The sequence below is a fragment of the Hydra viridissima genome, unplaced genomic scaffold, assembly GCF_058129835.1.
Source record: "Hydra viridissima isolate aposymbiotic clone 2 unplaced genomic scaffold, HvirCarnegie_v1 scaffold_2, whole genome shotgun sequence".
NCBI classification, from domain to species: Eukaryota; Metazoa; Cnidaria; class Hydrozoa; order Anthoathecata; family Hydridae; genus Hydra; species Hydra viridissima.
Window position 1 is genome coordinate 8,220,913 of NW_028324301.1, and position 27,892 is coordinate 8,248,804.

Genomic DNA, 27,892 nt, shown 5'->3' on the forward strand with positions numbered 1-27,892 from the left:
AACTTAACTCCTTATACCAGTGAAACTTTTTTAGATTTTCTTCATTATTATCATTTTATTTATCATTATCATTCTATTTATCATTATTATCATTCTATTTATCATTATTATCATTATTATCATTATTATCATTATTATCATTCTATTTATCATTATTATCATTATTATCATTCTATTTATCATTATCATTCTATTTATCATTATCATTCTATTTATCATTATCATTTTATTACTCATTATCATTCTATTTATCATTATCATTCTATTTATCACTATTATCATTCTATTTATCATTACTATCATTTTATTTATCATTATTATTATCATTCCATTTCTCATTATTAATTATCTATCATTCTATTATCAATAAAGTAAATAACAGAATTAGAACAAATGACTAAAACAATAAATATAAAATTTGTAAGATAACAATTATTCATATGAACCTAAAAAATCTAAAAGTATACAAAAATCTCATTAAAAAAATTAAATATTAAAGCTACATCAGCTTTTAATAAAAACAATATTTTTTTACAAGACAGTTGACTTCCATTTTCAAAGAGTAATACTTGTAGTGTACTAGCTGATAATTTTAGAAATAACCATGTAAAATCAAGCTGTTAATCATCCTAAAAAATCAATTGCAAAGTTAAAGTTAGCAGTAATACCTTGTCTTTTACTATTCCCTTAACTTTGAAAACAGAAAAACTTGATAACTTCAAATGTTCCAAATATTTATTTTACTTAAAGTGTTTATTCAATAAAATTTTATGATCACATAAAAAGATCACAAATAAATATTAAAAGTAAAACTAATCTAGTAAGAAATATACCATGCCATAACTTACCCATTCTTCTTCATCAACACCTTCAAATTTGTCTTGTTCAAGTTTGTGATCTACTTCAAGTTTCCCCATCATTGCATTTATAAGCTTCAAAAAAAGATTGGTAAATTTTTATGTTTAATTAAAAAAAAAAATTTATAAGAAATGTTTTGATCTATTTAACTTTTTTTACAAAGTACCTCAGCTTTTTTCTCATCATCACTTTTCTCAGCAAGAATAGATTGACTGCAATATTTTGCAGGTTTTGGCACTTCTTTTGGTGCTTCGCTTACTACAAAAAAAATTTTTATTAGTTTAACCATCATTAACACCTGCACAAAAAAAGTAACTAAACTTGTAAAATAACTGAGGTACATTTAATCATCCCAATAGGTTGTAAAGAAATTTTTTTCTGTGGTAAATAATTTCCATCCAGCCATTCCTCTCCTGATAGTGCTGGTTCCCAATTTACTCTAGTATCTTGAAAAATATCATCTTGGAAGAATTCTGTCTATATAAAGAGAATGCAAACATACTCTTTTCAAACATATCTTTGTTCAAATAAATATAAATTTTTTTAAAAGAAAAGGTTTAATGCTAAAAAAGTGTACTTTTGTTCTTGGTAATGTAAATGAAATGATTTCTATGTTATTTTTTGTAAGACAAGCTGCTTTAGCAAACTCTACTTTGCGAACATCAAGCAAATTCTTTTGTAAAAATGAAATACCCTAAAAAAATATATATATTAATTTTAAACATTTTCTCTGAGAGCACTATTTTAAAAAGCAGAGTAAAAAAGAAACTAACGTCTGGATTCAAATTTTGAACTTTAATAGCTTTATTATACTTTACTTCATAGTAAAATATAATAAAGCTATTAAAAGTTCAAAATTTGAATACATAGTTTTAAGCTATTACAATATATAATTTAAATGTATAATATTATGTATAGTTGACTTTTTACTAATACATCAAATTTAATATACTTTTGTTAGTAATTCTTTCTTACACACAAATACACTGATACACAGAAGAGTACTTCAAATCATTCTTTAAAATACACACCTGATGAAGTGTTGTTGACCGAAAAAATGATAATGGAAAAATATGTGGAGGATTTTCATGAATTTCAAAAGTATATACTATACGGTCACCCTATAAAAAATATGTAAAAATTAGCATACAATTTTACTTTTTACTTTTTTTTTTTTTTCCCCCTTTTTATTAAAAAAATTGCTTCAAATAAAATGTAATAAACTAAAAAAAATTAAAACTAAAATGCAACCTTTCCTGTTGCAAATAGTGTTGATGAGTCTTCATCATAATGTAAACTTAATATTGAGGGAGAGGAATCTATTTGCTGTATAGAACTAATTTGTTTTACATCTTCACTATCGTATAACAACAGATGACGACCAGAGCTATAAATTTAAAAAAGGGTTTGTATTAAAAAATTATTTTTTATCACTGATAACTTATTTTTAATCATAATTTAAACTATTCAAATTTGAGTTACCTATTGACAATGGAAATCACAAGCCAATCCAGTTTAGGACCACACCAACACAATCTTGCACCTCTTAATGTATCAGGGCCATCCACTGCCTGGAATAATTTTAGAAATAAAGCTGTCAAATGTTTGTTTTTCTTATAAAAAAATCATAATCATGATCATGATCATGATCATTATGATATAGCAATAGTGAAGAAATAGCAATCATTTTAGTAATTTTGCTCTCTGTATTACTTAAACTCAAAACTGCTTGGCAGAAACAGAAACAGAAATTTATTGAAAGTGAGTCATTTCATAAAACAAGAACTATTGAACATATTGTTGTTTTACTTAAATAGTGTTTCTTTGCAGTTAATGTTATGATTCTGCTGCAAACTGGTATTGCAGCACAAATTAGGCATTAAAAAGAAGTTTAAAAAAGTTTAAAAAACCCATATTATCTTGCTGGATTATTAAAAATCTTAAATAAGTTTGATTACAAACCTTTATTGGCTCCAAATCGTTAACAGGATCATAGATTCTAATCTTCTTATCTTTAGACATAGTAGCCAAATATTTACCATCAGGATGCCATGATAAACACAAAATCTAAACCGATTCTTAAACTTTTAAAAGTTAAAACTTAAAAAATATTAAAAATATAAATGAACTACTGTGTATCACTGTGAGCATAAAGTTAAAACATTACATATTTGTAATTTCTACTAATTTTTGTGATAATACAATTTTCAAAACAAAAGTCCACCCTTTTAATGATAACCAGTTAGTCCTATGCAGATTTAAAAATAAATTTTAAATCACAAACACAAATAAATTCAGCCCAATCAAGTATGATTCTGCACTAGTCAAGTTCTTCAATTTGTTACCAAATTTCAAATTTACTTTATAAGTTAAAACCTGATCTGTATGGCCTTCCAAAGCTCCTATTTCTGAATATGTATCTAATTCCCATATTTTCACACTTAAATCTAATGAAGCTGAGGCAAGTATATTGCTGGCTGTTGGATGATATTTAACAATAGTTACACGCTGATTGTGACCTAAAAAATAGTAAAACAATATAAAAAAATCAACTCAAAAGAATATGCAAAGGTGTATAAATTTAAAACAAATTAAACCTGTTAATATGTGGTTTGGTTCTTCAAGAGTCTTTGTTAGTCCTTCATCAGGTACTCTCCAAATTCTGATTTTCCAATCATCACAACCTAAGAAAGCATATTAAATAAAATAATGTAAAATAATTATCTCAAATTCTAAACTGTAGATATAGCATAAAGAAAAAGTATGTATCAAGTATGGTCTGCATCTGCATGGTCTGTATTTTTACATTTACAATTAAATTTTAAAAGAATATGAAACAAAAAAAAGATAAAAGCTTTTATTTAGCTAGAGTTAGGTGATTTCAATCCAAAGAGTAATAAGTACTTTATATTAAGTATAAAAAGTTATTTTTTAAAAAATAACTTTTTATACTTAATATATAGTACTTATTACTCTTTTTGCATAAGATTTTTTAAGAACTTTTGTATAAAAAGAAGTTGATGTAAGTAAATAAACTTAATGTCCTAGATATTCACACAACAACCATATTGAGTGTGAACTTTTTGCAGCAATGTGTAACACAGAAGTTATGTGATAGGATATAACAAAAGTATGCATATTGAAAGGATGGATTAATGCAAGTGCATTCACAAACACTAAGTAGTGGAGTAGGTAGTAAAACCAAATTTTAACATAACAAATGACAGAGTGAAATAAAGTAACATACTTTAATGGATAATTAGTAAGTAGAAATTCAAAACTACAAAAACACCTTATAGCAATTTTTGTATTTAAATTCTACTTTAAAAAATGAGAACATTGTGACTCACCTACAGCAATATTTCTGTTATCAAAAGGATCAATGTCAAAATCAAGGATATTGTTACTATTTTGCAAAACAGGAATATCTGATTCAGGTAGACGACCAGGTTTTGAAAGCTAAATCAAAAATATTTGACTTAACTTTAGATTATATAAAACTGTTGGTATCTAGAGTTATATTTGGTTCTTATATTTAATAGTAGTTACAGAGTTTCACTGAACTGTTTTCAAAAAAGAATCTCAATCATAACTACAAATACCAAATTTGATTCACAACTACTTATGAGAATTTATCTCTGATTATGCCATACAACTAAAGAATACTGTGAAGAAAATATTAAATCAGCTATTGTATTATGAAAGATGATTTTGTAACTTCTATCATACTAGTTCCTTAAACAAACAAAATACTTCATTTGTATTAAATTTAACAAAAACAGATTGTAGCTATAAACAAAGAATCTGCTATCATTTTCTAGATAATACCCAGTAAGTAATTTTGGGGGATTTGTGAGTCATTTATTTTGAAAGTAACCTAACTATTCAAATTAGGATATTTGAGAGCATTTTTTTTTGACAAAATGCTTTCAGTTATTGAACTAAAGGTGTAAATTTATGTGCTCAAAATTATCATATACTAAATCATAATAATAACCATAAGCTGTTGTTTATAACAACTAACCTCAAATTATAAATGTAACTACAGTCAATAAAAAAATCTAAAAAATTTTCACTTTCAAAAAAAAAAAACAGCTAATAAAATTATGTAAAATATGTAACATGTAAAATAAAAATAAGTAATATGCACCTTAACAAGTGTGAGTTTAACTTTGTTTAACTATGTTTCCAAAAGTGAGTTATGGCTCAACATTAATTTAGTTACAACTTAAACTTGTGCTTTTATTCTTTATTTTATTTTTTTATTTATTTTTAATTTTAAAACATGATTTTTTAATTTTTTTTTTAGATTAAAAAATTAAATTGACAACAATAACAAAAAAAATTATGAAAAACAACATATAATTAAATTTATAGTTATTTATGTACAAAGTTAAACAATAATTTTAAACACTTTTAACTAAGACTATTAAAATTTTGAAAAAAACACCTGAAAAATAGCTAATTGTCCACCACTACCCCCTAGTGGAACAGCTGCAAAATCTTTGTATACTTTAAAACCATCACTCTCTGATGGTAGAGATTCAGCAAGGTTTTTTACATTTTCAATGTTGTTGCTTTTGTGAAGTTTCTCTCCAACAAGATGCTTAAATTTGGAATGATGTCCAGTATTAAATGTTGCTGGTCGACTCACTGATTCTATGCTTAAAGAGATTTCTTTTTCTTCATCTTTGTTTGATGTCAAAACAGGAACAGAGTTATCTGCAAGTTTAATAGAAGAAACAGTAAGTTAAAATGTTGTTATAGGAAAAACATCTATTCGATTTATTATACTCAGTTTAGAATTTTAAAAACTAAGAAGAAAAACAGGTAAGAATACAATTCAGCACCTCAAAAACTTTTTTTCAATATTAATATTTCATTTTAACATATTAACATTCAGTTCTATTACTATTAGCTTACATGAACTAGGTTCTAGAAAAAATGTTATTAATTTATCAACATTTATAAGCCATTTACTGTGTTAATGTTTTGCCAAATGAGTTTTTTCATTTGTTAAGAATTTAAACATCATCAATTGGAAAAACTAAAAACATATCAGATAATGATGTCTGATTTCAGAGAATTATTCTTGAGTATTCAGATTATTTTTCTAATCTCTAATGTTAATTATAATTATACCACTTATACTACTATTAAATTTAAGGTACTACTTCACAGAGTTTTATCAGCGATTTAGCATTTATCTCAAATCTCAAATAACTCATAAAAAGTGAATACTTTAACTCTATGGTTTTCATTTTCATTTGAAAATATAAATAATTTCAAATGAAAATGAAAACCATAAAGTTGGTAAATTTCGACTAATAATATTAGATACACAACATCCAGACATGGGGACATATTTGTATTTTAAAATGCAAATACGAATTTTAAATGCATTCAAAATACAAAATACATTTGTCCTTTCAGCTGAAAAAAGGTTTTTTTTGGTGCCTAATATGTTTGTGTCAAGAAAAAAAATTTTTTTTATTTACTGAACTGATATTGCCTAGTTCTTTGTACTGAACTGATATTGCCTAGTTCTTTGTACTGAACTGATATTGCCTAGTTCTTTGTACTGAACTGATATTGCCTAGTTCTTTGTACTGAACTGATATTGCCTAGTTCTTTGTACTGAACTGATATTGCCTAGTTCTTTGTACTGAACTGATATTGCCTAGTTCTTTGTACTGAACTGATATTGCCTAGTTCTTTGTACTGAACTGATATTGCCTAGTTCTTTGTACTGAACTGATATTGCCTAGTTCTTTGTACTGAACTGATATTGCCTAGTTCTTTGTAGTACTCTAGGCAGCTAGGCTATTCATTACACTACAGCTCATAAAGTTCAGCATGAACCATTTTGTATTATTATATAAAGTCTCATATTTACCAAAACATTCTAGCTTAGCCTAAAACACAATACTTTTTGTTGCTGAAAACCTGTTAATTTGTTAATCTGTTTTTCAATATTTGATGTTTACTTTTCTTTCATTGTACATCTGCTTTGAAAAAAAATTCAAAATTCAATGTAATATGGCAGAAATACCCATTTTGCTTGATAGAAAACTGTTTAAAATGATAAATGAAGATTTGGATGGCAAAGTAAAAGCAAGATGCACTCCCTGTCCATGTGGAAAAACACCTCTGAGTACCTCATGAAATGCAACTTCAAACTTTCTCTTACATTTAAAACAAAAGCATCCATCAGCACTACAAGATTACCAAAATGACAAAAAATCATAAGTTGAAGAAGGAAACAAAGCCAAGAATTTAACTCAATCACCCATGCTTTAATATGTCAAGGCTGGCAGCAGCAAGAGTTATTCAAATCAGAAGTTTTCTTGGCATGACAGCTCACCTCATCGATCATAAGAATTTGGATAGGAAGTCATTTGCCATCTTTTGTGAAAAATTTTTTGGAATCTATTCTTTTGATGCAATTGCTGAGAAATTACAAGGAACCCTTGAAGGACTTGGACTAAACCACCAAAAAATCACCAGAACTGTCACTGATAATGCAACCAACTTTGCAAAAGCCTTCAGAGAGTTTGATCATGTCAAAAGATCATGTCTTCATCATTTTCCAAAGTCACTACAATTTGGAACACTTGCACTACCTCAAGTCAGCTGAAATCATCCTGAACATTTGCAAAAAAAGTCTGGTCACCCCTTGCATTACTCACTGGAATTCCATGTATGACAGCCTTAAATGTTTACTTGAATTTGATCTGAACTATTTGAATAAACTTTCTAGGAGGTCATTTCTAGGAGATTCAGCCTCAGGTTAAAGATGCACTCTTTGACTCAGCTCAAAGTCTTAAAACCAATGTTCAAGCTGAAACCCATTTTCCAAGACAGGCGTGAAATGTTAAAGCAAGCACTCTTACAAGCTACAAATGACCTCAACAGCTTCAATAACAAGAACACTGATTACATTGAGATCCCCCAAAAGGATGACTGTTTTTAGTGGTCATATGAAAATGAAAATCAAGATGAAAAACCAGTTTTCTCATCAGAATCAAACAATCAAACATATATATGTATGAGTAATTCTCTTGTAGTACTGTACATATGGTATACTGAATTAATAAATTTTTTTCACAGCAGGGATGTGCACTTATTGAAGGACATAAACCACTGTTTGAGCAAAAGTATTTTTAAAGTATTTTGAAATACATTTCAAATTATTTTGTATTTCTATTTAAAATAAATTTTGAAAAATTCATTTTGTACATATTTTAAAATACTTTTTTGGCAAACAAATTTTTTATTGTATTGGAAATACTTTTCAAAAGTATTTTATCTATTTTAAAATGTTTAGGGTAAAGTTGGGTAAAATGAGACATTTATAAGTTTAGCACCATTTTTCAGTGTTAGAGAAAATATGACTTTTTTAAAATAAAAAATAAATTTTCTAAAATACTGTAAAATCTAAGGTTTTTATATGAAAAATATGGAAAATGATTATTACTGCTATATTTTGGTCTACATAAGAGATGTCCAAAATTTGATGAAAAAAAGCAACAAAAACACAAATCAAACAAAATGATAAGAAACACCAATCAAAACATCTATTTAAAAACTTACCCTAAACAAAAAATTACTTTCTTGATTTTTATAAAATACAAGTGTTGTCATTAACTTTAACAGTTAATCAAAACTGATTATTTGTTTTTTTATGCGGATTTTTCAGTTTTTTTTGTTCAGTTATGCGGATTTTTCAAATTGATATTTCTCAAAATTTAGCATAACTAGTAATATCTATTTTTCAATTTGTCTGGAAATGAATTAATGCTTTTAGAAATAAACATTTAAATATCATAAAAACAAGCTTGTTATGTCTAAAACTCAAATTAACCAGCTCTAAAATAAATCTAAGCAAAAAAAAAATTCATAAAAATTTTTATCAAAAACAATTTATCACTTTTATCCAGATAAAAAAAAACTGCAACTTTCAACAACAATAAGTTTCATACTAGTTATTTCATCACATTTTGGTTGTTCAATCTTTTCAGACTTTATGTCAGCATCATCAACCATAGTTTCTTTTTTTAACTTTAAACCTACAGAGTGACATTTTTGCTTGGTATTCTGAGGATCCAAACTCATTTTAGGTGGCTAATGTAAAAAAGAAATATTAATTATTAAATATTTTTAACATTTAAAGGAACCATTTTTAAAGTTTAAACATCCCTAAAATAACTCACAACTGCTATCTTTCCATTAAACCAATCACTGGCATTCATTGCAGGCACACCACTGTAAACTGTGTCAGGAAACAAATCAGCATGGAACTCTCTATAAGACTAAATTCAAAAACTAAATAGTTATATAACAATAATGACTTTGATTATATACACTATTTCAAACAATCAAATTAATGAAACAATTTTTTTAAAAAAATTACTTTTCTTGGAATTATGTAAGGTAGTGGAGTTAACAAATTCTTAGACAATTGAAATAGTCTATTAGCTTCACCCTGCATGACATTTAATATACGTTTTGGTACCATCCCGATTCCATAAGTCTGATTATCAAGACTCTGAACTGATGCTGCAAAATGTAAACAAATTAATCCAAAATAAATTTTAAAAAAAAGAGAGATCAAGATTTCAAGATCAACATTTTGTTTTTTTAGTTATGAATTTAATCACTTTAGAAATTCTATAAAAAATTGTTTTAACCTTTCTAACTTGTTTTAAAACTTATTCTTTCCTCTTTTTTTTTCTATAAAACCTAATAAAAACTCTAACAACCTATAGAGCATCTCTTTATTATAAAAATAAAATTAATTTTAATAAATAATTAGTATTTATCATATATCTTATGTGCTTTTATTAAGTTTTTATTTTCACTAAATCAAACTTACATAAAGAAACTTGCATGCTTTCCATGTTAAATTCATACAATGAAATAAACAAATCACCCTTAAAAACAATAGCATACTGTTTAAAACTCTTTTTTTAAAAGAATCTTTACACAGAAAAATAGTGCAACCATACTATAAACATTTTTTTTGTTAAGTAATAGTCTATATAAAAGAAGGATTTTTAAGAATGGTATCAGAACATAAAGATTTTAGTGAAAAAGTCTAATAAAGTAGAATTTTAAAACACTTCATAAAATTAAATACTAACCTTTCCTGCAATCATAATCATGTTGGTATCAATATCATGAAGCGGCATTAAGGTTCTAAACCATATGAGAGTTCCCATCAAGGCATGGAAAAAATTTTGAATATATTAACTTTATCATGACAAGAAAAAAATTATAAATAAACTTAACATGACAAAAAAAAAAAGAAAAAAAAAAGAGAAAAAAAGCCTAAAACATAATATTTTAACCAATAAATATAATTTACTGAAATATTTTAAATAAAAATGATTATTTTACATGTTTATTTAAACTATTTCAGTAATAACAATCATTGCAAAAACAATTATTTAAACTATTTCATGGAATAACAATCATTGCAAAAACAATTATTTAATAATAAAAGTTTTTAATATAGATAATAGTAGTATTCATACCCAGACCCTTGATCTACATCTAGCTGAAAAACCATTGAACTTGTGTTCCTGGCATCCCACAAACCAAGCATTCTCCTATTAGACTTTAAATAGCTGCTTATGTTAAGCAATTTGTAAAAGAATTTTAAAAATATTTAACAGAAAATTACAATAATACACCATCAAAGCTTTGTACAAAATTTTCTCTGTAAACATTACCTTTGTAAAACCTGTTCCAAAAATATAGTCTGTATTTCCAAGCCACAACAACCTTGAATCTTTATTTCCTCCAAAACCATTGAAAGACTATATAATAGGGTTTTTTAATAACAAGCACACATTTTTTTCCATCATTAAAAGTTAAGAACTTTGAATCATTATCTTTAAACTTACATAAATGATAAATTGTTAATATAACAATAACAATAATAGTAACAATAAAAATAATAATAATGATAACAACAATAATAATAGTAATAATAATAATAATGATAATAATAATAATAGTAATATTAATAACAATAATAATAATAGTAATGTTAATAACAATAATAATATTAATAATAATAATAATAATAATAATAATAATAATAATAATAATAATAATAATAATAATAATAATAATAATAATAATAATAATAATAATAATAATAATAATAATAATAATAATAATAATAATAATGATAATAATAATAATAATAATAATAATAATAATAATAATAATAATAATAATAATAATAATAATAATAATAATAATAATAATAACAATAACATATATAGTAAAAAGAAAAAAGACAATTTAGATAATGCTTCTAAAAATAAACCTCACATTTGTTACACTCTGAGCTCTTGAATCAATAATATTATAGCTTGTATCCTAAAGATAATAATCTTAACATATAACTTACATAATCATAACATATAACTTAAATATGATAACAAAAAAGTGTCTAACAAGAACAAAGGAACAGCTTTTTTATGTAACTATAAAAAATTGATTTTGTTATTTATCTTTATTATCAATGAGAAAATGGTGTCACTATGTGTTTTAGAATGGTACTAATACATATATTTGTAAATAATTTAGTATAAAAAAGATGAAGTATATTTACTTTAGAACTAGTAACCATTAGTGAACCATCTAATTTCCAATCCATACTCTGTGGATAGGTGCCAACACCAGGTATTGCTAATAAAATTGTATGAAGATTTCATTGATATGAATAAAAACATCAATGCTTATTTACAGTCTTTATTATAAAAATTCAAAACCTTTACAAAACCTTTACAAAACCTTTGCTAGTTACTGTATTTTACATCCCCAGATGATAAATCAATTACATGGATTGCTAGTTACTTACTGTATTTTAGATCTCCAGATGATAAATCAATTACATGGATTGCTAGTTACTTACTGTATTTTAGATCTCCAGATGATAAATCAATTACATGGATTGCTAGTTACTTACTGTATTTTACATCCCCAGATGATAAATCAATTATATGGATTGAATTCGGAGCTGCACATGCGAGGACCTTAAGCATAAAAATACTGAATTAAACAAACAAAATTTCTTATCAATTACGAGAAAATATACTTGAGTAAATTTATGTATATATACTTTGCATTACCTCATCAGCTGCAGGATTAAACTTTACCATGTCCATTTTTTTCTATAAAATAATTAAATTGTTGAAGCAATACAAGAAATAGCAATTTACATTATTTGTAGATCATAAAAAAAAAGGAATTAATACAAAATAGTTGTACAGTATTTTTATCAGGGTGTACAACAAGCAATCCAGTGTCAAGAGTTTCATTCAAAGCATCTGGAATGTCCCAAAGTTTGACCTGAAAAGTTTTAAAATAAAATAGTAAAAATTACTAATAAAGCAATGTAGAACAAACAAAAAATATTTTAAATATTTTTGTAATTATTTCTTGAATTTTTTTGAGCACTTGTTACGTTATTGCCTACCATGTGCTTTTAAATTTTTTTTTTTTTCTTAGTAAAAATATCTCATCAACATTCAATAATTTTCAGCAAATCAGATTTATGGTTTTTATCAAATTCAAGATACAAATTAACTTACTGTTCCATCATGTGAACATGTTGTTAGGAGGTTATCTTTAAAAGGGCTAAAGCACATGTCATTTACAAATTCTAAAGATAAACAGAACTTAATTACAAAAATAAAGAGAAACAAAAGTTGTATACTCCGCAAAAGTAAAAATGAAATCGAAGTTGAGTTTTAGATTTGCATTTAGACTTAGAATTGATTTTGCTATTATTTTCTAATGATAGTCATTTTTAAATTGCACAATTAGACTACTCTGACACAATTTTGAAGTCAGCTTTTTAAATAAAATACTAAAGACTATTTTTTCATAAAATACAATTTCCATATAACTGATAAGAGTAAATGCTTTAGCCTGAATTTTTATTGCATCAACATGAGGTTTTTGTATCAATATTTTTATTTCCAGATAATACTTTATTTAAAAAAATACAATAGCAATACAACCAATATTTCTCTAAATTATATTTTATTAACTGATGTTTTTATTTTTATTATTATTATTTTTTTATATTTATTTGTTTTATTTTTAGAGAGAAGAACAGCAACATATACAAACCTGTATGGGCATAAATCAAAGGTACACTTTTATTTCTTCGACCAGTAGTTTCCAGAGGTAAAACAGAAACACAGCCTCCACCTAAAAAAGTTGATATTGTTAAAAACAAATATTATAACCAAATACAAGGTCTTGTAAGATGTAATAAAAACTTTACTAAAATATGGAATTAACTATTAATTATGAATAATATAACTTTGTAATACATGATAAATATCTAAATATCCATAATGCAAAAGCAACCTTGAAATATACAAATATAACACAGAGAGTACTTAATTAGTGAACTCTTATTATAATATATACTGGAAGTTACCATCAAGTGTTAATTACCACTGATCTCATTTTGGGAAATTTTCCTACAAGATTAACATTTAAACTTATCAGTTTTTTTGGGAAAAGCAAACAAAATGTTTTTGGCTTTGGATTACACAGAAAATAGTTGTCATGACAAATTAATTAAAATAAATATGTTTGAACGATTAAATTTTTTTTTAATAAGGACCAAATATTATAGGGGAGAGAGCGGCAGCTTTGAACGGGGGCAGCTTTGAAAAAATGCATTTTTGAAGCGCTTTTATATTTAAACTTAATAAAACTAAATATTTTGTGAAGATAATATTTACCTTCGCATCTGTCACCTATCCTTCTTGGCATTTGGCATAAATTGGACAAAATATATGATTGGTTTTGTTTTTGAGGACAAATTGTAAACATTTCAATATAAAGTTGTAAGAATTTTTTTACCACGTTTCTAACTAGTGAGATGTTTAATATTATTTATAAGATAGAATAACTCATAAGATTTACAATTAAGCAGAAAATATCAATCGTTGAGATAATTTTGTTTGGAAAAATCATCGTTTATTATTTAAATCGCTATTGGGGCAGTTTTGAATAAAATGAATGGGGCACCTTTGAATCGTTGTGTAAACTTCTCGTACTTTGTTGCTCGATTATTACGGCCTGGATTTTGATTATTTAAAGATAAAAATGGTTCGAAATTATAAAAAAAAGAGAGTGACTGAAATTATAAAAAAAAAGAGTGACATTAATCCATTTACAACTTGAGAATGCTCTTCTCCAAGTTGTAAATGGATTAATGAGGCCAAACGAAGCTGCTATAACTTATAATATAAAGCGTAATACTTTACATTACAGAATAAAGAAGTATAAAAATTTATTATCTAAGACCAATCTTGGTTTGACGACTAAATATACTGTCGCACAAGTATTTAAAAAAGATGAGGAAATAATGTTAAGAGACTACCTAATAAAAAGCTCTAAAATGAATTATGGTTTGACATACTCAACTTAAACTTAACCCATTTCTATCTACGTTATAATTGTGTTTTTTTTGAAGGTTTAGTTGGTTTTATAAGTTTTTTTTTTTTTTTTTAAATTGCTTCTATTTAAAGCTAAAATAGCTTTATATAACTTTTGTTAGATAAACTCTTTAGAGTGATTATAAGATTAGATAATTTAGAAAAGATAACTGATTTTTACTATTAGAAACTTAAACTTAATGAAATTTAAAAATAAATCAATGCTTTATTTAAAAAAAAAAAATTGCCATTTGCCAGAGATAGTTCAAAGCTGCCCCAGGTGTGTTCAAAGCTGCCTCAGGTTGGGGCAGTTTTGAACATTTTCAAGCATGTTGAAAAAATAAGGATTCTGACTTATTTTTTAGCTCAAAATTTGTTAAAACACTGCAGTTTTATTCCTTAATCATTGTATTGACTATTCAGAAGAAAAAAATTGGTTTGACTAATTTAAATATTGATTTATAAAAAAAAGTTTAAAAAGTGTTCAAACCTGCCCCCCTCTCCCCTACATTAATGTTTATTTAGAAAATGAGAAGTCATAAATCATGATTAGAATTAAAAAAAAATAATCCTACTATGATTTGTATTATTTCTTAAAAGATTTTTTTCAATATTATGAATATGAAAATTAATTCTAATATGAATAAAAGCAACAAAAGTATATGTATTTTCAGATAATATTTTTAAAAAATGAAGACTAGAAAATATTGATCTGGATGAGTACTAAAAAAATACAACTTTTAATGTTTGAACTAGAAACCAAAATGAAAGTATGCTGGACTACCAAGTTCTATTATTTATATAAACAAATACCAAAGTGACCCAATATGATATTAGGAAAAATAATCTCTTGGTATTGGTATTTTCCTGAATTAATTTTGAGAAGAAAATATTTCTTCTCAAAATTAATCCAATAATATATAATCCAAAATATATGTTATAAATAATTGTGGCATTACACCTAAAACATGTTAGCAATCAATTACTAGCTAGTAAAAAGCAAATAAAAAGTCATTCATTTAAACATTTATTCTAAAGTACTTCTATGAGATAGCATTTTGAAAGATGAGCAAATTACATGTAGTTTTGTATTTATCACTAAGTTAAGTCTGGGAGATATTGCCATACTTTAGAAAAATGATTTTTTTTTTTCTTTTTCCAATTAGAAAAAAATTTAAGGATTATGTATTGGTGAATGGCACTATATAGTGCCACATTATATAATGTGACTTAGATTTCATCATTTCTATAATTCTCCGCCAACTTTTTGTTGATGTTGTACTTTTTACACTATCATTGAATAAATATGTGGGAAAACAATTAGCATTTTTTAATTCAAATGCATAGTAGCCAAGCTACTATGCGTTTAACCCAGTATTTCAGGCTTCAATCAACCATTCTTTGGCTCCTTCTTCTTGACTTCTACTCAATTTTATTCCAAAGTAAATATTGAATATATTATCATTTAAGTATAATGTATCATTATATAAGTAAGAGTATAAGAGTTGTAAACCTAAATGTAAATTTTATTTACAGGAAACTCTGTTATTTGTTTAAATTTGATCGCATACAATATTTTAATTTTTTGTACAATTTTATAACATGTTACCTTCATATATTGGATTTGTTAAATTGACCAGAAAATAACCTGTTTAAAAGATAATCTTTGTACAGAGCTAATTTTTCATCATGTATGAGGCTTTACCATACCTCACCTGCTTCAGACATTATTGTATCATCTGCCTGCAACTACAGCCAAAACAACAAAATTTATTTTACAACTATGTAAATAAAGTTGATGATGTTATGGTGCCAAAAATATGTATTTTTTATCATCAAATTTAATACATCCAGCAATTAACTAAATAAACTAAATTATCTTATCTAATGCAGCACCAATAATTTTCAGTTGTACTTGTAAATTTATTGCTTCTCTCTGTATTGACAGATTGTCAATTTAAATTTTTAAAATTATTATTGCAAATAAAAAATCATCACCAAGATCATTTTTCATTGATTTGATTACTTCTTCATTAACCCTTACTAAGAGTTCTAAAGATAACTGTTTTCTATTTAGCAGCTTGTATCCAGATTTAAGTTTTTTAACTAGCTCGGTAAATTCAAGATTTTCTACTATATTGAATGGTATATTTGCTGAAAAGAAAAACCTTTCAACTTGCAAATCCAGTTCATCCTTCTGATTACTTGTTTTTGCAGCAACAAATTTAGAAATGGATTTTTGCAGTTGCACCTTCATTGGAGCTGAATGAAAAATTGAAGAATAAGAAGCATCACTAAAATGATCTTACTCTTCATCTTCTAACCGATTAGACTTTTTGATGTTGCAGATGTAGGTAGCCTTGACTCTAAAACTGATATATTGCTAAACACTTCTGTGGAACTATTAGCACTTTCTTTTTTCTTTCTTCTGGACTTATCCAAATGGCTATTAACTCTCTCTTTTTTTACTTTTGCTCTCTTTGCATTAATTACATTATTCGATTTGGTTGGTTACTTATATGGTCACTTCATTTCACCCACTAGCCATATTTCTCCCCCTTAAATGATACTTTGGCATGTTAAAGAACATATTATCTACTTATATTTTAAATATAACTAAAGTTTTAAAATAATGTTTCTATTTCAAATTAATTTTTAAAAAATTTGAAAATAATGCAATCTTATTGTTAACTAAGCTATTGTATAAGACAATATACCTATGAAAAAGAAAAATACTTTTTAAATAACAATAAATCAATCCAGCTTTTTTATAAAGGATTTGTACCAAATTAGATATTTTGTTTTGGAAAAAACTCAAAGACATTGATTAAACAAAAACTCTAGTGTCTTATAAAAACCCAAAAAACAAAATCCTATAAGACAAAATCCTAAGTTTAACTTGTGGTTATTATAAAAAAGATAACTAAAAGTTTCTTATTATCTAAAATTTTTAGTAGCAAATTTCTTGTGAATGAGTTCTTATAATGAAAAAGACTGATAGTAAATTAAAAGGTAAAAATATAAGTCTCTCAATCTTATCACAATAGATGTGATATGGATTTTTGTCTTTAAGGGTTTTAAACTTGCAGATTTTTGTCTCAGGTTTTTTTTGTCTCAGGTTTTTTTTGTCTCTTGGATTTTGTCTGAATTGGTTTAAATAGTTTATTTTTATTTTGTTCTTGTATGAAAAATGCTAATTAGCCACTAGTTAATTGCCTGGATCAGATATAGAAAGGGAATTACATTTTTGTTACTCAAATCTATACCTCATCATGGTGAAATAAAAAATATCTATTTACAAAGAAATTATTTATAATGTATACCTCCTGAATCAACATTGAAGGCAACATGTGTTGCACTACACTTAACATAATCTCCACAGGATGACATAACCTTTGTACAGGGTATTTCACTGATACATTCCTAAGGTATATATTTAAAACATATTTCTACTATTTTTATATGCATATAACATACATACATACATACATACATACATACATACATACATACATACATACATACATACATACATACATACATACATACATACATACATACATACATACAAATACATACATATAAATACATGTGTGTACACATACATACATACATATGTATATAAACATTTACCTCTTTCTTGGGGATTTTAGGAGCAACATTTTTGTATTTAGATACTTTAAATCGATGCATGGCTTTTTCTTTATTTACCTGAGTGACTCAAAAAAAGTGAGTAAAAAAGTGCTTATAGTAAATACAGGTTTTAGAATCGTTTTTTTTTTTTACTCACTTGAGATGTTAGCAAAAACAAAAAACATAAACTTTAAGCGTGATATGGAAAAAAAAATTTCTATGCAAAGTAAACTGCTATTTGTTTAAAAAAAGCTACGTCGAAACAAGTTATTTGTAAAACTTTATATCCAAATAAGTTATTTGGCATTATATATTTATAAATGGAGTGAGCAATAGATAACAAATTTTCTAAAAGCTATTCTCTGATTACTTTGGCAATCCATACGGTCCGAAACAGTTCGGATAATAAGACCGATGTTGCGTTAAAAAAGTTAGTCGTTAAAAAAGTTTATTAAATGTGAAATCTGCGCATGCGCGAAATAATTACAACTTTTTTAACGCCTTACGGCGTTAAAAAAGTTTGCCCGTTAAAAAAGTATTCCAAATGGTACCGTCAACCGGGGCAACTTTGGTCTACGGGGTAACTTTGGTCAATTGTTGATTTTTTTTTAAATTCCTAAAAGTTAACATATTTTAATTTTGTTAGAGATACCAACAATATATATCGACTATTATATCAACAGTTTTGGTATATCAACAGTTTTTGTGAATATAGCACAGTTACTTCGTAAACTACATTGAGTTTATTTTGGCATTTTTTGACATTTCTGATACATTTATTGAACCATTTGAATTCTTAGCCGGTAAAAATGCCGAGGAAATATAAGCGAAAGCGTGGTTCAAGAGCATATGCAACTTCATACAGTCAAGAAACGTTTTCCAATGCTATGAAAGAATGTTTAACTGGAAGAATGAGCGTGAGAAAGGCTAGTCGACAGTTCGGAATATACGCTTCCCATTTGCTTCAACCGCTGGACGTTGCTGTTTTCCGTCCGCTAAAGATAGAAACGCGCATCAAAGAATCAATACCAAAAAATCAGTTCCTCGGTCTTCTTGCTCTACTGGAACGTCAATTGAAAAGCGATAATTTGAGATCTGACTTCAAGGCTAGTGGAATATTTCCCTTCGATAACGAAATGGTCATGAAGCGTTTGCCTCAGGTTAACAAAGACATTAGAGGAGGTACCGGTAATACTGTTAAGGAAGTATTCAATGAAGATATAGCAGGTCTATTAGTGAAACATTGTGGACAGGATGGGAAAACAAAACGCACCAGAGGAAAAAAGATCACACCTTGCAAAGCAATAACACCGCAAGATCTGGTGAGTAACACAACTCCTACCACATCAAAGAATAACAGTAATACCAAGAATAACAAGAAAAGGGCAAGAGTTGAACAAGTCTCATCATCCTCAGATGACGATAATGACCTACTAGAAAATGACTTTTAATGACTTTTGCAAAATGACAAGGAGCTAGTTGCAAAGTTTTTTATCCATTTAAATGTTTTTTTCTTGTTTCTCTAAGTGTTTAAGAACTGATGATTTTTTAAAACTCCAAAAAGTGACCAATGTTACCCCATAGCAGGGGTATTATTGATCAAACATGATAAAAACCTGGGGTAACATTGGTCACTTTTCTGTGTTTAAAAATAAATATTTGTAATAAAAAAATTAAAAAAATAAATATAGAGGCCTATAGCCAAGACCTACAATGTTATTACCACAAGAGAAAACTGTAAAAAATAAGATTCAGAGATGTTTAAGAAAAACTGCCAAAACTGACCAAAGTTACCCTGGCTAACAATACTCTTTAATTTGCGCAACCCTCAAATCCACAACAGAATGTGCTTTGAAATTTTGATTAAGGCATTGGGAGGCATTCTTTTTTTATTTTTGAGCAAAAGCTCTCAAAGAGAGTTTCAATTATTTTTTCCAAATTTTTTTTCCCCGTAATTTTCTAATTCTACAAATTTATAAAATTTTCATGACATTTTTTTTTTTCATTTGACCTCCTCATAGTATCAAAGCTTTTAAACTCCTAAATAAATTATATTTCATGAAAAAATAGAACATGGATACTCCTAAAAGAATTATACTATACTAATTGTAATAATATATACAAAATCAAATATTTTTAATTTCTCATATTATAGTTCAGAAATATTAACATTTCACCATGAACTCCTGTTAAGCTATTTCTCTTTGCAGTATATATATTTCCACCAATACTAAAAAGTCTTTCACTCTCCACAGAAGACTGTGGGCAGCTTAAATACTTTAAAGCAAGCTTTGCTAATAGTCACATTTTGGTTTTCTGTGATTTCCACCACAACAAAAGATTGCTTCCTTTATCAATAATGTCTTCATTTGAGTAGAGTTGAATTTTGTTTAATAAAGTTTCATTTGAAATTAAAGTTTGTGGTTGACCAATTTATTTAGAATTAAATCCTACAAGTTCTTCGAAGCAATTGTCAAAACCCATTTTTACTATATCTTTGTAATCATTTAGTACTGTACCATTATTTTCATATTCTGAGTCAATATTTTCAATATCACAAGCTATATTTTCATGTGTTTTAATAAGTTGAATGGTTATGTTCTCAATACTTGTTTTGGCAGCTGAAAAGGTGTTTTCATTTTTGAACATTTTTAATTTGAATCTGGGATCAAGAAATGTTGACAAGATGATGTTATAGTTATCAGTATATTGTTTGGAACTATTCTCCATTGAATTAGTTGTCATCAATTAAAGCTTTATTAATGAAATGTTTCAAAAGCTGTATCTGTGGTATAATATCTAAGGCAATAGAATTTTTTTCACTCAAGCGAACTCTTGTTTTGTAGAAATCTTTTGGCAAAACATAAAACTGTCCAATAATCATCCATTTTTTTGCATTTAATAAAGGAAGCTTACCATTTTCAAGTGCATATATGGTTAGAGGTTTCCTTTGTTCATAAATTCGTTCTAACATATGACAGGTACTATTCCACCTTGTTGGAACATTTTGAATAACTTTGTGCTTAGAAAAATTGTTTGCTTCTTGAAGAGCTTTAAGTTTAGGGCAGGCTTGGGGAGAATGGCTGAAATGCCCAACAATTGAATGGCAGTTTGCAATGACATTCTTGACAACTGTTCGTTCAAAAATACACTCATTAATTACTACTTGCAGTGTGTTTAAAAACAAGCCATACTATCATATGGGCTATCTTTAATAGCCTTAACAATATTTGTGCCATTATCTAGCTATTAAATGAATTTTTGAAGGTGATATTTTAAATTCAGCCATAATATCTTCAATCAATTCAGCAATATTTGCTGCTGTATGCCTCTCAGGAAATGGAGCTACTCTAAGTACAACAGTTCTCTGATTAAATGTGTTGTCTAAACAGTGACCTGTCAGGCTCATGAAGCTTTCATTTGAACTACTGGTCCATATATCAGTAGTAAAGCTTATGAATTCAGCAACTGAGTAAACATGGACAGCCATTTTTAATGTAAAGTATAAACTAATTTTTAATATTTTACATACCCTAATGAAACAATGCAACTTTTTTAACGTCTAATTTCATTCCCTAACGAACGCTTTTTGACCATACTGCGCATGCGTAATGCATGCGCAGAACTATTTGTAACTTTTTTAACGACTAACTTTTTTAACGCAACACCGACTTCACTTTTCTATAAAATATTTCGTCGGCTTACTATCAATACCTTCTATGTCCCTTTTTACAAATTTTACAGGAGACACAAAAAACTAATAATAAATATAATAAACCCACCAAAAATTTTTTTTTTAATTGAGCTTCATTAATAAGTGTAATTACTAATAATTAATACACAAATTTTGCATAGAGCTGCGCATTAAGAAAACTAACCGATTTTTAAGTCAAAATTCCAAAATTGAAAAATTCGGACTTATGAGGTTTTGATAGTAAGTCGACGATTGGTTAAGTTAATCTAATTGTCATGCTCAAACCTTTAAAGTGAAATATTTTAGCTATCACTAATAAGTGATAAATTGCAAAACACCACAATTAAGGTATATAAGATATTTTGTGAAGTAAACAACAGTGAAAGATGGTATTTACCCCTACCCCCTACCCTTATATTTATGATTATGATAGCAAATTTTTTGCTGATTAAGAACCGTATAAAAACTTAGGTGTCAAAATCAATGTAAAGTGCTCTAATTTAATGTGAAAGTACAAAAATATTCAACAAATTTTGCTGATATTTGTCATCTTCAGTAAACTTACTTTACGGTTAATTTTGTTCTCAAAAGCAAAACATTTTTCAAGTTTTTGCCATAAAAAAATTTTTTTTTGTGGCTTTTTATACAGGCAAAAGTGTAGTAGCACAAAATGCGTTGTATAATCTAACATCATTATGTGTTATAATGTATATTAATCTAATAAACTTTGTACATTCCAATTCTTAATACAAGAAAAGAAGAAAGAAAACGCATTTACAAAAAAATTGCTGTATTTTTCATTAAACTTAATAAAAAAAAGTAATAAAAGTTATACAAATGAGATACAGTAGTAAGTAAATTAAGTATGATGATACATAGTTCTTCTGATGGTAAAAAACAATTTCACGCACTCCCTACCGATTGCTCGGCGTATTGAGACGGATATTTTACATATGCCACAGATTTATTTAACAATTGTCAGTACTTAAAACAAAACCATTTCTTTAATTTTAGCAATACGTTAAGTGTCCGGGATTACCCGTTATTCGGAAGTTATCGGCCTTTCCCCAACCATTATTAGTCATTACTTTAGACATGCAGTGGTGATCATAGAAATAGCCTACCCAATAATAATTGCTTTTTATAGCTTGTTTTTACGTATTAATTTAATGAAATTTTTTATGATAACTTACAAGAAGGAAACTGCATTAATGTTTGGTAAATACGCCAATGTGACGGAAAAATTTTTATTTTCAAATTTTGTTGTGTGGAAGTGCTCAACTAAATAGCACATGCTAGTGGAGAATCCCATTTATTATCAAAATTTGGAATTTTTTGATTGAACTTTTAAGTGAGAACTTAAACAAAGCATTGTAAAGATTATTTATGGGGGTAATGTTAGGGTTTGGGGAGCTATGTTCTTGCATGGTATTGGCTTCGTTGGTCAAAACTGATGGAAATTTGGATTAATACAAGTAAAAAGATGTATTACAAAACGTAATGGAGTTGTATGCTGATGATAACCTACCTGTTACTTGAATTTTAATGCATAACAACAACCCATAGCAAATTTTGTAAAATCTTGGTTTGAGGAAAATAAAGTTAATGTTCTAGAATTGTCACTCCAAAGTTCCGATCTGAATTCAATTAAGAACTTACGGTATGGTAACTTACTGGGATGGTTTTACGAGATAAATAAAGCCTTGTTAACAGGATGCTATCAAGATGTGCTGCAGTAATAAACAAAGGCTACTAAACAAAAAAATAATGCTAGTTCTAATGTTTTGATGGTGATTTTTAAAGAGCACTATTTTTTTTTGTTTGATATACTTTTCTATGATCACAACTTTTCGTTGTGTTTTGTAAACTTTGCAATAATTGTAGTTATACTTCAGCTAAAAATGATTTTTTTTTTCTTATGATTTATAGCTAATAAATAGTAATGAGTTAATTAGTATTATTTTTTTAAATTTCACTAATAAATAAAAAAATTATGTTAACTCTGATGAACTCTGTATGCTATTTCTGTGATCACCACTGTATATACTCGTATGCTTTATAAACAAAATCCTATCAAGAATGTTGATTAACAAAAATACCAATTGCAACATTGATAAGGAAGATACAATCAGCAAGTAGGTGCCCAGTTTTCACCAGAAGATCAGCAAATAACAAAATTGATTATATCTGACTTTTAGGTAGAAACGATGAGTGATTGTTTATGTCTTTTAAGAAAAAACTACTAAAAACAGAAGTTCTTTTTTGAAACGTAAAACAAAAGAAAATTTTTTATATCAAGTACTTTTTTTAAAATTAACATATAAGTAAAGCTTTAAATTTTAAATGTACTTTTTTTACACGGAATGGAGATTTGAAAGAAATTTATTGAGTACATAATTCTCAACCATTTTCGTTTTCAAGCCAATCCAAGTTAATTTATACTTTTCAAAATCTTTTACAAAAATCGTGAAAAACCTGTTTCTTAAAATACTTTTAAAAACATTTTACTTAGAAAAAAAACATCAGTGGTTATGAAGCCGTTAGAAAACCGATGACGACAGCCAGAGATAGCCTCACAAGATTGAGGTGGTGATCTACAGAAAAGTGTAAGCAAGCAATTTTCAATGATGAAAAACTTAAAAGTAAGAAATCTAAAAAGTATTGCAATTGCTTTGCCGTGCCAAGGCTGTAAAGTTGCAGTGAAAGTGTTGGTGCTTGTGTTGTTTTAATTCTAATAGACTAGGTTTATTTAACATCTTTACAGGTCCTATCAACCAACACACCTTGATTGAGGAAAGGATAAAAAAGAAATTGTAAGCACATGTTTGTTATTTTCACTTAATACAAACAACACCTGTATTAAGAAACATCACATAGAAAAAAATGGTTGAGAAAATCTGGGGGGAAGGGGAGGGAGAAAAGGGAGATTTTGTATTAGAGAGACAAAAGAAAGATTTTTTGAGCATAAGCTTTATAAGAAAGAGAGTGAACTTTGGATATGAATTTTAAGAGCGAGATAGAAAACAAATAGTTTTAGGAGAGCTTTAAAAACATTTCGAATATTTATTAAGTATTATAAAAAACGAAAAAGACCAGTAGAATCAACATTACATTTGCTTCGAGTCAGGAATTAAAAAATTGTCATTATGCTCTTAAAAATTTAATATCAAAGCTTTAGGTTAATCAAAAGTGAAGGTTACCATTACACGAACTATTACACGAACTATTACACGAACTATTACACGAACTTTTACACGAACTATTACACGAACTATTACACGAACTATTACACGAACTATTACACGAACTATTACACAAACCACCACATCAACTATTACCAAAGCCATAGACGAATACCATTCAACAAAGCATAATTACTTTTAAACCCTTTAGACCAATCGACAAAATAAAACAGTCACACAGGCACATACACATACACACATCCACCTATACAACTGCACTAAGGGCATAAATTTAAAAAAACACGACGACGCTAGAGAACTGTGTCTCTATTTTCTTGTGAAAGTAAAGAAACAGTCCTCGTTTTGTTAAAAATAATTATATTTTCTCACTAAGTCAAATATTGTTACTTACTTGGTGTATCAAAACTTAATGAAGTTAGTCTCTGTTAATTAAGTTAATGCTCAATAAAATTTTATTTCAGATATGAATAGATAACATGTAAAAGAAAAAATTAAAATATATTTCAAACGATAACATCGGTCATCTTAATACGTTTATTTTTTTAAAAACTATTTTATACTAAATACTGCAAAAAAAAAAAAAAAACCAAACTTTTTTACTTAGACGCCCATTCATTATACTTGAATAATTATTAGCATCAGAATCGGAAATGATATGTTTCGAAATAAACCTATAAAGAGTAATGACTTTATAATATATTTAAAAACGTTTTAGATCATTATTGCTTTAATGATCGTAAAACATTAAATTCCAGTTTTCAGATCATTCAAGTCAAGTCAATCTTCTAAGTTTAGTTAGTTAAAAAAGTAAGTAAATGGATTTTTTCACCTTATGATACTTGCAACTTAGAAACTAATAAAAACATCTCCAGGTTTTAAAAGCAGCTTCGGCCGTTAAGATATCAGTGTAATTAAATCGTAAAAGTTTTAGAATAATCAATTCTCTTATCTTAAACATTTCTCTTACTTTAAACATTTCTCTTATCTTAAACATTTCATAGTTAATTACTTTTTTTAAAAAAATTTAATATCTTTATTGTGGACCTTAATTATTCCACATTAAATGTAAGTGTAGAATAAGGCTTGAGGTTTTTTTCTTCTTGAAAACTTCTTATTAATATTGCGTTTATTTCCTGGCGAATTCCGGTGTTACATACATTTCCGATGTTACATACAACACAATCATTTAAAAGGAAAACTTTTTATTTATTCGAAGTGAACTTTCACTTAAATGTAAAATGAAGTAGATTTTTGAAATGTGATTCTACATCTGTTAAGTTGTATAAAAGTGAACAGGATTTAAATAGGATTTAAATTTTTGGAAGTAGATTTTTAGAAGTTTTATTACTCGACTTATAAAGCTTGATCTATGGTTAAAAAAAACAAAAAAAAACAAATTGGTAGAAAAACGGTTGGTTTATTGGTATGGTTTATTGGTAGATATATATATATATATATATATATATATATATATATATATATATATATATATATATATATATATATATATATATATATATATATATATATAAAACAGTTAATTGACACAGCACCAACAATTTAATATTGTCAATCATTTAATAGTTTTGTAATATTAATTACAGCGTTTCCTTTTAAAAATTTCATCCTGAGGTTCTGATGCTCTTTTCCTTGTTAATCGTAATGTAACTGTACCACAAGTATTGTTAGCAGTTTATCAATCGTAATGCAACTGTAACATAAGTATTGTTACTGGTTTATGATTCAAGCGCTGTTCAAAAACATTAACTGTTGGTGTAATCATTTTCCCTGTAGACTTCATACTGAATACTAGGATGTAAAGCTATTTAAAAAAAGAACGTTAAATAATAATCCTGTTCCTATATTTCGCATTATAGCAGTATTGATGTAAAACGCACACTAATAATTTTTTTTTAAATAGTTAGCTATAAAAATGCTTTTTGTAAAACTTATAGTTAAAAAAATTGTTGAAATAGATTTTCTAATTATCTAAATAGCATAACTTTTCTTCATGAAATCCATTATTTATTTTTATTTTGTGAAAAGCAAACACTTATATATTAAAACTTTACTTTTCTTCAGTTGAATATTAATTTTTAAAAGAAATTTTAAGTTTTTAGTGAATTCAAAAAGTTTTGCTATAAATTGTTATTCAAAAAAAAGTATTTTGAACCTCTGAAAGAAAATCGTTTGCCGGAGCCAAAGCACATATAACCAAAAGAAAACCGTTATCTTAATGAACCTTTTTTTTTTTTTTTTTTAGAACTTATCATTCTTTTTAGAATAAATAAAACGCTGTTAATTAAACTATCATAGATTTCTATGAAGTCGAAATATATATGCATCTTCAAAAGCATAGCGCCCAGCTTGACACCGACTTTGTGGCAATTTATGATTTTTTTTTATTGAAACTTTTATAAAATATTTTAGTTTTTAGGCAGTAGTTTATTACAGTTAAGCTTCAAATAAATTAAAAACCGGGTATATTTTTTAAACATATTAGAAGTTTGTTTATAATATTTTGCTCACATACAAATGTAAATGGTTATTAGCATTTCGACGAAATACTGTTCCTTTTAGGAAGTCATTTATCTTTCTTCTTATTGTAGTTATTTTATTGAATTGGAAGAATTTTAACATACCACTAGGGAATAAAACAATTTTCATTCAGAGAAAAGTTACCTCGCGATTAAATAATTTCAAAGAAATTCTCTCCCGTCGATAAAAAACGGCAAAAAAAGTTGCGTTGAATTTACCAGTTAATCCTTGGTTACTTTGCACGTTCAAACAATGATGTATTGACTTAGAAAAACTTTCTTTTGATGCTTTCTTAATTGTTGGTTTTAGGCTTAGCGCTTTGCCTTTAGAGATTCGTAAATTAAATTAAATAATTAACGTGAAGTTTAGAAGCACGACTCATTTCAAGAAAATTTCAACTCGAATAATGATTTTATTGCTGGTTGCGATCGTTTTTATCTCGAAATCTTGTCAAGGTAAATATTTTTATATAATATTTTTTTGCAAAA

General features: G+C 26.9%; 2 protein-coding genes across 3 annotated transcripts in view; one reads left to right on the plus strand and one right to left on the minus strand.

Moving 5' to 3' along the window:
• The window catches only part of LOC149891755 (uncharacterized), a 37,802-nt gene that overhangs the window by 6,033 nt on the left and 3,877 nt on the right, over positions 1–27,892 (plus strand). The window contains exons 4-7 of one of the 2 annotated variants that reach the window (XM_090077661.1): positions 12,986–13,032; positions 24,176–24,305; positions 24,428–24,476; positions 27,538–27,859. In XM_090077661.1, coding sequence (XP_089933787.1) covers positions 27,811–27,859 — 49 coding nt within the window. In that variant the 5' untranslated portion in view covers positions 12,986–13,032; positions 24,176–24,305; positions 24,428–24,476; positions 27,538–27,810. The remainder of the gene's footprint in view (positions 1–12,985; positions 13,033–24,175; positions 24,306–24,427; positions 24,477–27,537; positions 27,860–27,892) is intronic. The other variant, XM_090077662.1, reaches the window with a different exon arrangement.
• On the minus strand, positions 266–18,310 carry LOC145186386 (coronin-7-like). The gene is made up of 29 exons (XM_090077659.1): positions 17,970–18,310; positions 17,660–17,759; positions 13,012–13,092; positions 12,468–12,538; positions 12,145–12,225; positions 12,006–12,047; positions 11,843–11,909; positions 11,486–11,562; positions 11,203–11,250; positions 10,593–10,679; positions 10,395–10,477; positions 10,002–10,056; positions 9,734–9,791; positions 9,272–9,417; positions 9,072–9,170; positions 8,841–8,982; positions 5,309–5,580; positions 4,209–4,317; positions 3,456–3,542; positions 3,235–3,377; positions 2,821–2,925; positions 2,341–2,429; positions 2,110–2,245; positions 1,890–1,979; positions 1,436–1,552; positions 1,200–1,335; positions 1,025–1,116; positions 849–932; positions 266–629 (listed from the first exon to the last, which is right to left on the minus strand). The coding sequence occupies exons 1-29, from the start codon at positions 18,027–18,029 to the stop codon at positions 621–623; spliced, it is 2,766 nt and encodes a 921-aa protein (XP_089933785.1). The 5' UTR covers positions 18,030–18,310; the 3' UTR covers positions 266–620.